The sequence below is a fragment of the Medicago sativa genome, chromosome 2 (assembly GCF_051527215.1).
Source record: "Medicago sativa cultivar Bolivia chromosome 2, Bolivia_mono, whole genome shotgun sequence".
Taxonomy (NCBI): Eukaryota; Viridiplantae; Streptophyta; class Magnoliopsida; order Fabales; family Fabaceae; genus Medicago; species Medicago sativa.
In genome coordinates, this window is record NC_140750.1 from 51053044 (window position 1) to 51067286 (window position 14243).

The 14243-nt window shown below is 32.9% G+C and overlaps 1 protein-coding gene and 1 long non-coding RNA gene across 2 annotated transcripts; one reads left to right on the forward strand and one right to left on the reverse strand.

Moving 5' to 3' along the window:
* Nucleotides 1-6270: 6270 nt before the first annotated feature.
* LOC146948659 (uncharacterized) lies at nt 6271-6907 on the reverse strand. Its single transcript, XR_015025346.1, has 2 exons — nt 6735-6907; nt 6271-6643 (listed from the first exon to the last, which is right to left on the reverse strand). It is a non-coding gene; the product is annotated as an uncharacterized LOC146948659 (long non-coding RNA).
* A 4952-nt stretch (nt 6908-11859) lies between these two features.
* On the forward strand, nt 11860-12918 carry LOC146948660 (uncharacterized). Its single transcript, XM_085748413.1, has one exon. The coding sequence runs from the start codon at nt 11860-11862 to the stop codon at nt 12916-12918; it is 1059 nt and encodes a 352-aa protein (XP_085604539.1).
* The last annotated feature ends 1325 nt before the right edge of the window (nt 12919-14243 follow it).

Below are 14243 nucleotides of genomic sequence, written 5' to 3' on the forward strand. Positions count from 1 at the left end.
TTCTTAAATGATACTGATGCGGGCGAGTTCTACTTCACTAGGTCAACTGCAAATTAATCTTTCATTGAAGCTCTCATCCCATCTTGTTTGTAGAATTCTCCTTACAAAGATATTAGATAATATACATACTTGAACAAGTCATGTTATTAGTTATTTTCAAGTCGATTGTCAAAACTCTAAAATATCATAAATGTAGTTTGTTTACGAAAATTTAGAGAAACAGAGCATATGATCTCCCTTTGAATTAAAGCAAATTCATGCCAAATAAATTTCAGAATTAAAGCAAGAAGAAAGACTAACAAACACACGTGGGAGCTGAATCAAATATATATTGATGAAAGTCTAATCTTTGGTACGTATCACAAGAAAGGCTTTTACTTGCTACTTTAATTTATGGAAAATTCTATGGTGAAGTCATGAAAATGACTTTTTTGGTGAAGTTAACACTATAACATCAAAAATGTAATGAGTAACACCCCATTGTTTGTACAATGACATCAAAAGTTCAATCCTCATAATATCATTCATCAGATTAACAAGACTACCCTTAATCTAATTTTATCCTACCTTGTTATAAGCGTAACACCCCACAAAGTGTAACACTTAAGACTATCACATAATATCATCAACTCTGTTTGCATGTTAAAGATTCCGACAATAAAATAGTACTTGTAAGTCCAAGATGTTGCAAGCATTACTAAATGAATTATTATTGATCATTAATCAGTAATCAACAATTTAAAAATGAATCAAACATTAATATCAAAATTAACTTTTTCAAAAAAGTCAGTTTCCTGACTGCAGCATAGAAGCACCCTTTATTTATAAGCATTATGAAATTAATCCCCAAGAAAACAATTTTATCATGTGTGATTCATATGGGAAATAGCCTTTATCACAAGTATAAGCAAGACGTATACGTACTAGATAATATGACACATTGAAACTTATCCCTGATCAAAAAGTGGAATTTCACCATCCAAATACTCTGTAGACTAAGCAATTCAACATATTCCAAAAAACTAGTATTTCATATAATAGCTGACTTTTAATTAGGTAGGCGGGCATCATGAATTTGTCGCAATGGCTAAGCAATGATAAACTACTTATACCTGTAGCTTGTGTTGTAGAAATTGCTACGAAGACCTGCAAAACAAAAACAATGAGATAGATCTGAGACGTGCTGAACGCACTGTCCTCAAGGATTTTCCGCGTGTAAAACGCTAACCCTTCCAAGATTTAACAGACCATTCCCGGCAAGCCGAGGATTCAGAACTGACAAGAGATTTATGTGACAGGTAGTGTAACCAGAAAGAAAAATGGAAGTGTGAAAGTGAGATGTTTTGTTTTGTACGTGAGTTGTTATTTCTGTATATATTATGTGCTCCTCAAAACAATTATTATATAGCCTATTTTCCAAAACTAACCGTTGAGCACAATAAACATGTGGGATATACACATACTCAGCACTGCTACTTTGAAAACTAATTCTTGGCACAAAAATAGGGATACCAGCAAGCCAGCTTAATGAACACGTTTTGAAAGGAAGTCAAAATGGTTGCTAAAATTGTGGCAACATATTCTTAAGAGGACAGCTAAATAAAAACATGTATTTGCTTTGATGACTCATAGAGAGATTAAAGGAATGGGTTGTTTAGTATCTATATAAAATCGGTCAAAGCAAAACTTCAATAATAATTTTAGTAACAAAATTAGTTAATTAATTTATGATTTTCAACTAAAATTATTTTTCACTTATTCAAAGTAATATTTATATTTGAACTTTTGAAATATAAACAATATTTACAACAGCTTGAATATAACAGACACGTGTAGCTTGAATCTAAAAGTGTAAATATATTTTCTCAAAGTATATTGAACATAAAATTTTCTTCCAATCGAATAGTATATTTTCTCAAAATATACTAGGCAATAGATTTTCTTCGAATATATTGGCCAATAAATTTCTTCAAATTAAAAGTGTAAATACGTTTTATTTATATATTCTTTTGTAACCTTTTGTAATGTTAAGTTATTGACATGAAACCCTAACCGTCTTGGTCGTTCCTATTATCTCTTTCTCTATTTGGTGTCTGTATTGTTAACATGGCATCAAAAGCATGGTTTGATCCACCTTAAACAACTCGTTGCTTCCGCTGTCGAATTCCCAAAAGTTTGGGAATGTTGTGTGATTGATTTTGTTTAGTCACTTGTGTTGGTGTTTTTTATTGTTTGGTTGTTTCGAAGAATTAAATTGAAGGAGATCACTTGTTTGTTTACTCGTAGCAGATTGTTATTCCTTTGGGTTCCATCTTCAGGTTACTTTGTTTGTTTTGCTACTTTCATGGGATTATTATTCTTTATTTGCTTGTTTCTCATTGTTTCGGTGACATATATACTCAAAGAAAAAGTAAAGAAATTTTGGTAGTGCACGGTTCCTGTTTACGGTTTCAAAAGACTTCTTTTGTATAACTCAATATTTTGCAACGGGACTTTGACTTTTGAGTTCGATTTTGAGTTCGATTTTGGGTATGCAATCTCCTCTGCAATTTGGTTGTTCTTTTTGTTTGAGTTTTATGTTCGAGTCGGTCTTATTTTATTTTTGGTTTATTTATTTGAGTCTAGTCCTCTGTTTGTGGGTTTGTTTGTTCTTTTAGTCTTCGTGTGTTTCTTTGTGTTTGTGTTTGGTTTATTGGTTGTTCGTCTATGTTTGTCTCTGGTTGCTTTGGTTCAGCTTGTTTTGGTTCGTTTGTTTTTGTTCGTTTTGGTTGTTCAAGGTTTCTTGATTTAGTCTTGTTCGATTTAGTTTGGTTCAGTTTGATTTGGTTTCGTTTGGTTCATTTTGTTTGGTTGTTGGGTGAGTCGTGCTCACAATTGGTTTGTTTGGTGGGTAAGCGCTCACAATTTGCTTGTTTGGTGAGTCAATTTCTCACACTTTGGTTGTTTGGTGAGCGTGTGCTCAAAATTTGGTTTCTTCTCCCCTTTTGATTCTTCAATTTGGTTGTTTGGTGATTCAAGTTCTCACACCTCGGTTGTTTGGTGAGCGTGTGCTCACAATTTGGTTTCTTCTCTCCCTTTTTGATTGTTTTGATTGATTGCACTTCTCCCCCTATTGGTTCTTCCGATCGATTGCATTGCACTTCTCCCCCTTTTTGATTCTTTTGATTGATTGCATTTCTTCCCCTATTGGTTATTCCGATTGATTGCATTGCATTTCTCTCTTCTTTTGATTCTTCTGATTGATTGCACTTCTCCCCCTTTTGATTCTTCTGATTGATTGCACTTCTTTCCCTTTTGATTCTTCTGATTGATTGTACTTCTCCCCCTATTGGTTCTTCCGATTGATTGCATTGCACTTCTCCCCTCTTTTGAATTCTTCTGATTGATTGCACTTCTCCCCCTTTTGATTCTTCTAATTGATTGCACTTCTTCCCCTTATTGATTCTTCTGATTGATTGCACTTCTCCCCCTTTTGGTTCTTCTGATTGATTGCTTTTCCTCATTTTCTGGGTTAATTTGTAACAAGCTTAAAGCTTAGTAAGCTTTAGCTTGAGGGGTAGTTTTAAGACTTTACATTATTAATATGTTTTTCGTATTTTGTTTGACAAACTCACAATGTTTCTTGTTGACTCATTGTGAGTTTGAGGGTAGATGTTAGATAATAAAGTATTGGACTTAAGTTATTGAGCCTTTATATTAGTAAGTTAAAGTCCATTAGGTTTTATTCTCTTATAACCTTTTGTAATGTTAAGTTATTGACATGAAACCCTAACCGTCTTTGTCGTTCCTATTCTGTCTTTCTCTATTTCGTGTCTGTATTGTTAACAACTAGAACGCCGACCCGTGCGTCGCACGGGTCTTTTAAAATTACAAACTGTAGTATATTTTGAACAATCGGTATTTAGTTTTTTTTAATGAGAATAGATTTCTTTTAATGATGAAGGAATATAGTTTGTTATTAACATATGAAACTATATCATATTTTTTGTATTAACCATCTGGTTCGAAGAAAAAAGGAGATATGGTAATCTGGAGTTCGATCGAAAAGTAAGAAAAGTTTGACCAAAAATTGTCCTCCTAAAATCAAATTCAAGTTCTCTTGAACAATTCATTATTTATGGAATTCATTAACCATTCAAACCCAATTGTTTGATTTATGAAACATTATCATATGACATTTACGATTGCAATGAGAATAGAAAATATAGTGGTGGAAGACAATACATTAGAAGAATCGTCTTTAAAAAAAAAAGATTGATGGAGAGCATGAAGATCCATTCACTATGCTCGTTTACAACACAATCTCAAACATCTGTGTTCCACCATCATCGATTGGTGTGACCTATATTCCCTTTTCTCTTCTCTTTTCACTTGACTTGGTTGATGGAGTAATCACAGCTTTCAAACAATCCTATACAAAACGATAAAATTAAAATTAAAACAAACTTTGAATTTCCTTTGTGTGTCAGATGGACACAAACTTACATCATAGCCTAAAAGCAAAGTTAGATTATTGTAGAACCATTAAATATTCGGTAAAGCACCCAATATAACAACATAACATTGATTTCAAATAAGAAAAGAATACACCAAGTCGATCAATATCATAGTTGATTCTTAGAACCTCCTAACAATATGAATATTAATTGATACCACAACATATAGGAACAGATAAACAAAATATTAAGCACTAAACAGAACAAACAAAACTATCATGCAAATGTATGGAAGGAGGACAATAAACATTGGCACATTGCAGCAACGTTTAAGAGTATGGCTTTGTACAAAAAATGTATGACATAACACAACCAAGATCCTTAAAGCACAACTTACACCAGGTATTGAGGAGAGGATGAGGATATAGGACGCCGAAGTTTGGCTCACAAAAGACTCATGTCCACATTGTACACACCAGACAAAAAACATATTGAGCTATCAATTTCTTTCGAAAGGATAATCACAACTAACTATTATAACACCTTTAGATCCTATTACAGAATCAATGTCAACTGATCAACACAACTACTATTAGTTACTATGCACATCTTTTTACAAATTTTTCTTCGCATGCTTCTAGTTTTTGATAACCCAATTCTTTTGAATTTCTTTTTAAGTTATGAAGATACTTTTTTATGGAAGAACACTATAGTTAAAACTATCAACTCCTCAATGATAGCTGTATAAACAAAAGTAGAACCAACAGAGTCCTCAAAATAGTTTCTAAAGAGCAATACATATTACAATATTTGACCAAAAAAATAAAATATTTGTGTGACAATATTATGGTCTTGGTCACACGGCTAAAGCATAGGATCATAATAAATTACTTTTAAGTTAAATAAATATGCATAGATATAACATGGCTTATAAAAACATACACGTACATAAGTTAAATGGTTAACATATGATAACTTTTGTAAATGTATTTTGCATCACATTGACTCCAAGCATATGACAGTCATAGCTATAAAGGCTAAAATTGTTTCCATAAAAATAGGGGAAAAAGACTAAATAAATTCAAAAGCAGCAGAAATGTTTCTTAATTAAGCTAGAAATGAAGCAAAAACAAAAAGCAAAGATTATACATGGAAAAGTGTAAGAAAGGCATATCATTAAACTTTCGATCAGAGGACCTAATGAAAATGACAGGCTGATACATAACTATTGCAAATGAGTTAACATATACTCAAGTAGAGGAAAGTAATATAGACATACCATAGTCCATAAAAGACTTGATGGAAATGAGTCATTACAACAGTCATGTTTACTAGGAACTTCATTGGCGTATCAAATATCCAATAAGTTATGTTCTTGCCAACCATGTCCTTGATAATAATACCAAATTGACTGATGCCAAAAAAAAAACATAGGGATCCCATTAAAATCATGTAGTGTTTGCCAACCATTAGTTAAAAAAATATGACAGCATGGTTAGCCAAGCATTTAGCCAACATGCCAGCACCCTTAAAAAAAATCAAAAATATCAACAAATATGAAAAACATCGTATAGCATACTATTAAGAATTTAAATGATGTAAGTCACCAAAACAATTTACCAATGACATATAATAATAGCAAAAAGATTCAAGTCACCAAACATTTAATTAGCACACTTTATTTCATATGGTACAAAAATTTAAAAAAAGTAACCTAGAATTGTTTACTTTGTTATATACTTGGTTCTATATATGTACAACAGCAGAAGCTAATAGCAACAATGACATTCGAAACTTAATAGAACCAATGTTAAATAAAAAGGATTCAAGAACAAACACTTCAAGATGATCATCTCATCACTTAAACAATATAAATTCATGTTTATATATGATGCAAACAACCACACTCTGATAAAACTCATACACAACACAAAAATTACAACATTTGAAGAATTATTGTATAAGGCAACTGGACATGATGAGTTTATACTTACTTCGTCAGTATTGTACTCAACGTAATACAATACTTGATCCACAACTTGTTAACCAACTTTTCTAACTCAATGACTGGAAGAATCCTTATGTGATTACACGAAAGAACCTCAACCACCATCCAAATCCTCCCTACCTGCTCCAGCAAATCTGCAATCCCTTGCGGTCGTATCAGATTCAATTATATAACTGATATAGCAAAACCGCACAAAAATCTGAAACCAATTTAAGATTATTTAATAAAATAATGTGAAAATAATGACTAAAACTGAAACCAATTTCAGATTATTTGTGAGGAATTGTCACCTTCCGCCACCGACTTCGCTCCATCTGATCACACATTCAAGAATTCTGGTAAACTATCACTCCTCATTCGATTCCGCTCCATCTGATTACATATTCTGGTAAACTATCACTCCCCATTCGCTTCCGCTCCATCTAATTACATATTCTGGTAAACTATCTTTATTTATTTTGTAAATATCACTGAAACAAATTTCTAAACTCACAGTTCTTAACCAATAATCAATTGCACCGTTCTTAATGGCACCAAACATTCATCATCAATTCCCAAACCATTCCGAAAATCAAAACTCAAAAACACAATAATAAACAAATGTCGTGAAATTTACTAAGAGAGGAGAAGAACTCCCCAAGATCGATACCAGAAACACAACCGTTCGTTCATGACAAAGATACTGATAGTGAAACAGAACCGAACAGAACACCAAAGGTGAGACAGAAGGCGAAATCGAAACTCTACTGAAGGTGTGGAAGGGAGCAACCGCAGGTGTCGGCGGCGGTCAAATCCTTGTGGGGTACTGTTCATCGAAATCACCTAATCAGAGATGTCATAATCAAAACGTGAGATTAATTCAAATGAAACGTAACCAAACCAATATTTTTTTTTTAAAAAATAAAAAGAAAACAATTACAATGATTACTAAAAAAAGACTTTGATAGATCGATAACCAGGAGAAACGGAATTAGGTCATCAAATCCAACAGATGAGTATTCTGAAGAATAACAATCTAGATCATGATAATCACCGTCCGATGAATTTTCTGAAATCCCTCTGATTTCTCTTCTCGGTTGTACAATCACCTTACACAAATCTCTTTGCTTCATCAGATTCAACATTTAAAAAAATCCGACCAACCATCACTCGATCTCCTTCGCTTCAGCTTCGTCACGTTGCGTTGCCGTATCAAATTTGCGATGCATACCGATGAGAGGGAGAGAGAGAGAGAGAGAGAGAGGGAGGGGCGTTAACAATTGATAAGAGAAGAGATTGTGGGAGCTGTTAAGAATGAGAGAAAATATGGTCATGGGAAAGAGAGAAAATGTGAATATGCATGGAGAACACAAATGCCACGTTGGGAATAATTAGGGGGAAAAATTAGGGTTAATGATAGCTTTAGGGGATAAGCTTTAGTAAGTAAGATAACCAAGTTTACATGGAAATTAGGGTAGAAAATATTTGCTTCATAAAAAAAAGGCAAGAGGATAGGAATAAAATTGGTGCGATGCATTTTTTTAGATGGAATTTGTTATGTTAAATAATTGCAAACCTAAAAGTGTAGAAAATATTTGCTTAAAAAAAAGGAGGATAGGAATAAAAAAAAAAAAAGGAGGATAGAAATTCAAAAAAATAATAATAAGGATTCGGCTGGCCAAAAGGAGGATAAGGAATAAAAAAAAAACAAAGGAGGATAGGAATTCAAAAAAAAAAAAAGGATTCGAAAAAAAAAGGAGGATAGGAATAAAAAAAAAGAGGATAGGAATTAAAAAAAATAATAAGGATTCGGCTGACCAAAATTATAGCAAACTAAAGGAGGATAGGAATTCAAAAAAAAAAAAGGATTCGAAAAAAAAAGGAGGATAGGAATAAAAAAAAGAGGATAGGAATTAAAAAAAATAATAAGGATTCGGCTGACCAAAATTATAGCAAACTTGATAACAAAATTCGGCTGGCATTAATTAAGTAAGATGATCAATGGTTAAAATTGAATGGCGCCTAAATGTGTAAGATCCAATGACTCAGAAAAGTGGAGGGAGAAATGGGGGGAAAATATTAGGATTAGAAATAGCTTTAGAGGTTTAAGCTTTATTATATATAAGATTCTTATCTGATATTGATCAGGTGAGTATTCCTTGCCAAGTCAACTGCTCATCAAACCTCACACCGCTTTCGTGGGAGTACTCGTCCGACCTTGTTTTTTAATCCCTCGCCTCATCTGCCTCGGTTTTCATCTTCTTGATCATGTATGTGCTTCCCTATCTGGTGTTTACCTCAAAAACTAAATTATTGCCAAAACTAGAGACCAATTGCCTCTCAGTGCATATATGGGTTGAAAACTTTGATAACTTCTTAGCATGTTTGGTGTGAGTAAAATTGAATATTGGGCGTACCTAACAAATAATAATCTCTTAATAATGGAAAACTCTATATCACAAGTAGCAATTAAACATAAAACCTGCGATCCCGTCCAAAACCAAGAAACAAATATCCAAACTCGGTTTGTATCATCGAAGCCCTTAAATATTTTTGATCGGTTCAATAGAACTATATGCCAAGTCGTTTTTGTTCATGGCAAATCAAATACCTGTCGATAATCAATTGCTAGGAACCAACAGTGCATTATGCCTTGTAAAATTATATGGGACCTACCTCTGATAATCGAATTTAATGGGACTTAACTCTGCAATTAACATCTCAATCTTTCCTTCGGCTTCATACAATCACGATGAAGTATGAATTAAAAAATATAAAAGAAACAAATATAAATTAGATTGATTGAATTGAACCTTTGGCTTCATCCCATGGTGGCGAGGTAATTCGTCTTTTTTGAGGCGACTTCGAAGATTTGCTTGGTTGTCGTCGGCCATTGTTTGGCGGGGTTTTAGGTTTACAAGTGCGGTTTGAACGATGAAGGGTTTCTTTATCGCCATGAGAGATGCGATTCAGGGTTTTTTGTGGTTGATTGGAGATTCTAAATAGCAGTTAGAGGCTACGATTTAGAGTTTCAGTTTTAGGGTTTCCAAATCACGAGTTGCGATTCAGAAACGCGGTCAAGGTTAGTTTTATCTTTTCCCACAGACGGCGCCAACTGTACTTGTAAAAAAGTACGATAATAGAATCTAGGATTAGACTGTTTATTCGATGCCTAGAAGCTAAGAAAGGCGGCGCCCTAAGGAAGGCGCGCCTAGGTCTCAGGAGCCCTTCTGGAGGGCGCCTGAGCCATTCTAGAGGGCTTTTAAGCCTTTAGGAATATTATGACGGTTCAATTCTTGTTTGTTTTGTTAAAGTGAATAGGGTAATAAGCAATTAACAAAACTTGTAACTTATCAATTTATAAATTTAAATTTTGCGCTAATATAGTATTGAGTGAGAAAGTGGTAAATAGTTAGGAAATATGAAGAAAGAAAAAAATAGTTGAAAGATTAGTGAAAACAAATCATTGTCGTAGAAATAACTCAAAGATAAGAGAGAGTGAGAATAACCCAAGCTTAGATTCACATGGAAATTGCTATTTTCCATTAAAAAAATCCAATCTAAGCAATAAAAGAAATGAGGAATAAAGGTAGAAAAATAAACCAATAAATATTAATAAATTCTCATGTCAGTGATAAAAAAAAGTAAGGGCAAAATATTAGAGTTAAAACCTATACTTATATGAGATTTCATTTTTACATGCAAGCAAAACTATAAGCCTTATTTATCTTCTCTCCATTGATGAAAAAATAGCTATTTTCCACTTGCCCTTTAAGTAAATCTAAAAATAATATATCCAAACAATGCAATAAAACAAAATAAGAAATAAATATAGAAAAATAAAAACAAACATTTACCAATTCTCTTGTCAAGGATGAACAAAAAAAGGAATGCAAAAATAGTTGTTAAGTATAATAGAATACATTGAGTCCCATTCTACCGTAACAATCATTGAACACTCATAACATACACGAAGTAACAATCATTGAACACTCATAACATACACGAAGAGTGACAAAAAGAAATAAAAATCACAATACAAATTGAAGATTGTTATAAATATTAATAGTGGATGTCCAAATAGCAAATTGTTTAATGGGCTATACACTCATTGCATATGTGAACACAGGAAAGAAGAAAATGCACCGAAAGTTTTTCTCATTGCATGCTATATGAATAGTAGCATATGGTGGTAATTTCAACTTGCGACAGAAAGAAATTGAAAAGCTTGGCATAGGTGAAAGAAAATAGCATGCCTATGAACAATAGCTTACGGTGCATATGAAACGACAGTGTCTTAGTTTTCTTCTATAAATATTGTTCCTTTGTAACATTTAGTGACAGACCAAGAGAATAGCAACATTTCTATATTCTCTCTTTTTCTCTCTATCATCCTATCTATTTATTTAAGTTTTATAACACGTTATCAGCACGATAGTTTCTACCAAGGGTTTACACTACTGCTAGGTATATTACCTCTACTCATAACTTTAATATCATTACTTAATATTACTATGTATATCATTTATCTTTATCATTTTAATATTATTATTATCTGCCCCGGTTATAGAAAACTGGCAATTCGTCAAGTGATTTATAACTAGAGTGACTATTATTGTTATTATTACTTTACTTCTTATTATAGAAAACTGGCAACTCGTCAAGTGATCTATAATAAGTATGGATATTATTATTTAAAGTGGTGATCTAAAATCCCATATATACTATATTATCACGAAAGATAATTTCGAGTAGTGATACTAACCAAAGCTATGCGATCCTTTCATACCAAAATCATGTCCTAACCTAGATGATATTTAACACTTAAAATATTTTTCTCATTATTCAACGGTTATGAACAGTGAAATCAACGGTCATGAACAGTGATGTTAACGTTCATGAACAGTAAATTCAACGGTCATGAACATTTTTTTTAACGGCTATGAACAGTGAATTTAACGGTAACAATAACGGTCATTTTTATAAAATTCACTCTATAAATACCCCACCTTCATTCATATTTTTTTACATCTCAAAATATTTACCCATACTTACAAAATGGCTAAAATCCTTTTCCTATGCATCACTCTATTTGTGGTTATTGTGTTCTTCTTTTTCACTCATATTGAAGAATTAGGAGAAGATTTTGTACTATTAGCTATAATTTTCGTTTTACCATTATTAGTCTTTGCTTGTGTGATTACTTTTTATTTTCGTGGAGGCTTAGATTAAAATATTATATTATCATTATATTTTGTAATCGTTGCTATTAAATAAAATGGTATTTTTATTTTTGTCATAGTATATATATATATATATATATATATATATATATATATATATATATATATATATATATATGTGTGTGTGTGTGTGTGTGTGTGTGTGTGTGTGTATTGAATGATGATTATGCTCTTCTGTATTATAGATTGAATCATGTCGAACCTTGCAAAACTTGATTTTGAGGCTCTTAATATTTCTGGAAAAAATTATCTGGCTTGGGCCCTTGATGCCAAAATTCATTTAAATGCCGAAGGGCATGGAGATACTATTAAAGAAGGAAAAGTAACAACTTATCAACAAAAGGCTAAGGCCATGATATTCCTTCGTCACCACCTTCATCAGGATCTAAAAAATGAATACCTTACCATAGAAGATCCAAAAGTTCTTTGGGACAATTTAAAAGAAAGGTTTGACCATCAAAAAACCGTCATCCTTCCTAATGCTCGTCACGAATGGATGCATTTGCGTTTACAGGACTTTAAGTCTGTAATCGAATATAACTCGGCTGTATTTAAAATCACTTCTCTATTGACATTGTGTGGAGAAAAAGTGACTGATGCGGAGATGTTAGAAAAAACATTCTCCACTTTTCATGCATCTAATGTGATCCTGCAGCAACAATACCGCGAAAAAGGTTTTAAAAGGTATTCTGACTTGATATCGTGTCTGCTTGTGGTAGAACAAAATAACGAGCTTTTAATGAAAAATCACGCGTCCCGTCCCACTGGTAGTGCTCCATTCCCAGAAGTGAATGTAGCAACGCATGATCACCATGGACAAACTCGTGGTCGTGGTCGTGGCCGTGGACATGGTCGTGGACGTGGACGTGGTCATAGTCGTGGACGGGGACGTGGTCATGGTTTTAATCGTAATCACAATGGAGATTACAAAAACACATTTTCTCACCAGAAGATGAAAAATGTTGGAAGGAAGGAGATTGGTCAAAGCAGCAAAAGTAATGATAGTATTTGCTATCGTTGTGGAGGTAAAGGTCATTGGAGTCGTACCTGTCGTACGCCAAAACATCTTGTTGATCTTTACCAACAATCACTTAAGAATAAAGATAAAAAGGCTGAAACTCATTTTGCATGTGAAAATGATGAAGATGATTATGGTAATATCGATATTACCCACTTAGACGCTGCTGATTTCCTTGCTGATCCTGATGAAAAGATTGATCATCTAACTAGAGATGAAAATATCCAGGAATAGAACCCCACCAATAAAATGTTTAAGAGTACCTTTTATTTTCCTATAATAAAAGGATTTTATGTTATGTTTTTATCTGATGATAATAAAAGTTTTACAGTTTTATGTTGTATTTATTTGTTTTATGTTATGTTTTTATCTAATGATAATAAATGTTTTATAGTAATTCTTATATTCATACTTATCTCTTATTTGTTCATTTTTAAATAGAATGAGTATTAACATTAACCCCAATAATGGAGATATGTGTCTCGCTGATAGTGGAACAACTCATACAATTTTCAAGGATAAAAAATATTTCTCTTCTTTTCTAAAGCAACAAACCGGTGTTAGTACTATATCTGGAAGTTCAAAAATAATTGAAGGCTCCGGAAGAGCTAATGTAATATTGTGTGGAGGAACGAATTTAAACATTGAGAATGCATTATATTCTCCCAAGTCTCATAGGAATTTATTAAGTTTCAAGGATATTCGTCTAAATGGATATCATATTGAAACAAGAAATGAAGGAAATATTGAATATCTTTATATAACGAGACATAATTTGGATAAAATAAGTGTAGTGGAAAAGTTACCTGCCTCTTCCTCTGGTTTGTACTACACTTATATAAGTGGAATTGAAGCACATGTGATTGTAAACCAGAAGATTACAAATCATAATAAATTTATTGTTTGGCATGACCGGTTGGGCCATCCCGGGTCTATAATGATGCGAAAAATGATTAATAATTCTTGTGGTCATCAATTGAAGAACCAGGAGATTCTTCAATCTAATAAATTCTCATGTACCTCTTGTTCACAAGGGAAGTTGATAATCAGACCATCACCAACAAAAATTGGAAGTGAATCTCTAAATTTTTTAGAGCGAATACATGGTGATATTTATGGGCCAATACACCTACCATGTGGACCATTTAGATATTTTATGGTTTTAATTGATGCATCAACTAGATGGTCACATGTTTGTTTATTATCAACTCGCAACCATGCATTTGCGAGATTGCTAGCTCAACTAATTCGAATAAGAGCTCACTTCCCTGATTATCCTGTCAAGAAAATACAACTTGATAATGCCGCTGAGTTCTCATCTCAATCATTTAATGAATATTGTATGTCCATTGGGATTGACATTGAACATCCTGTAGCACATGTTCATACACAAAATGGACTTGCAGAATCATTTATCAAGCGTATACAGTTAATTGCAAGACCGCTTCTCATGAGATGCAAATTGCCCATTTCTACTTGGGGACATGCAATTTTGCATGCTGCATCATTGATTCGCATCAGGCCAACAAGTTATCATGACTCTTGTTATACCCTAATTT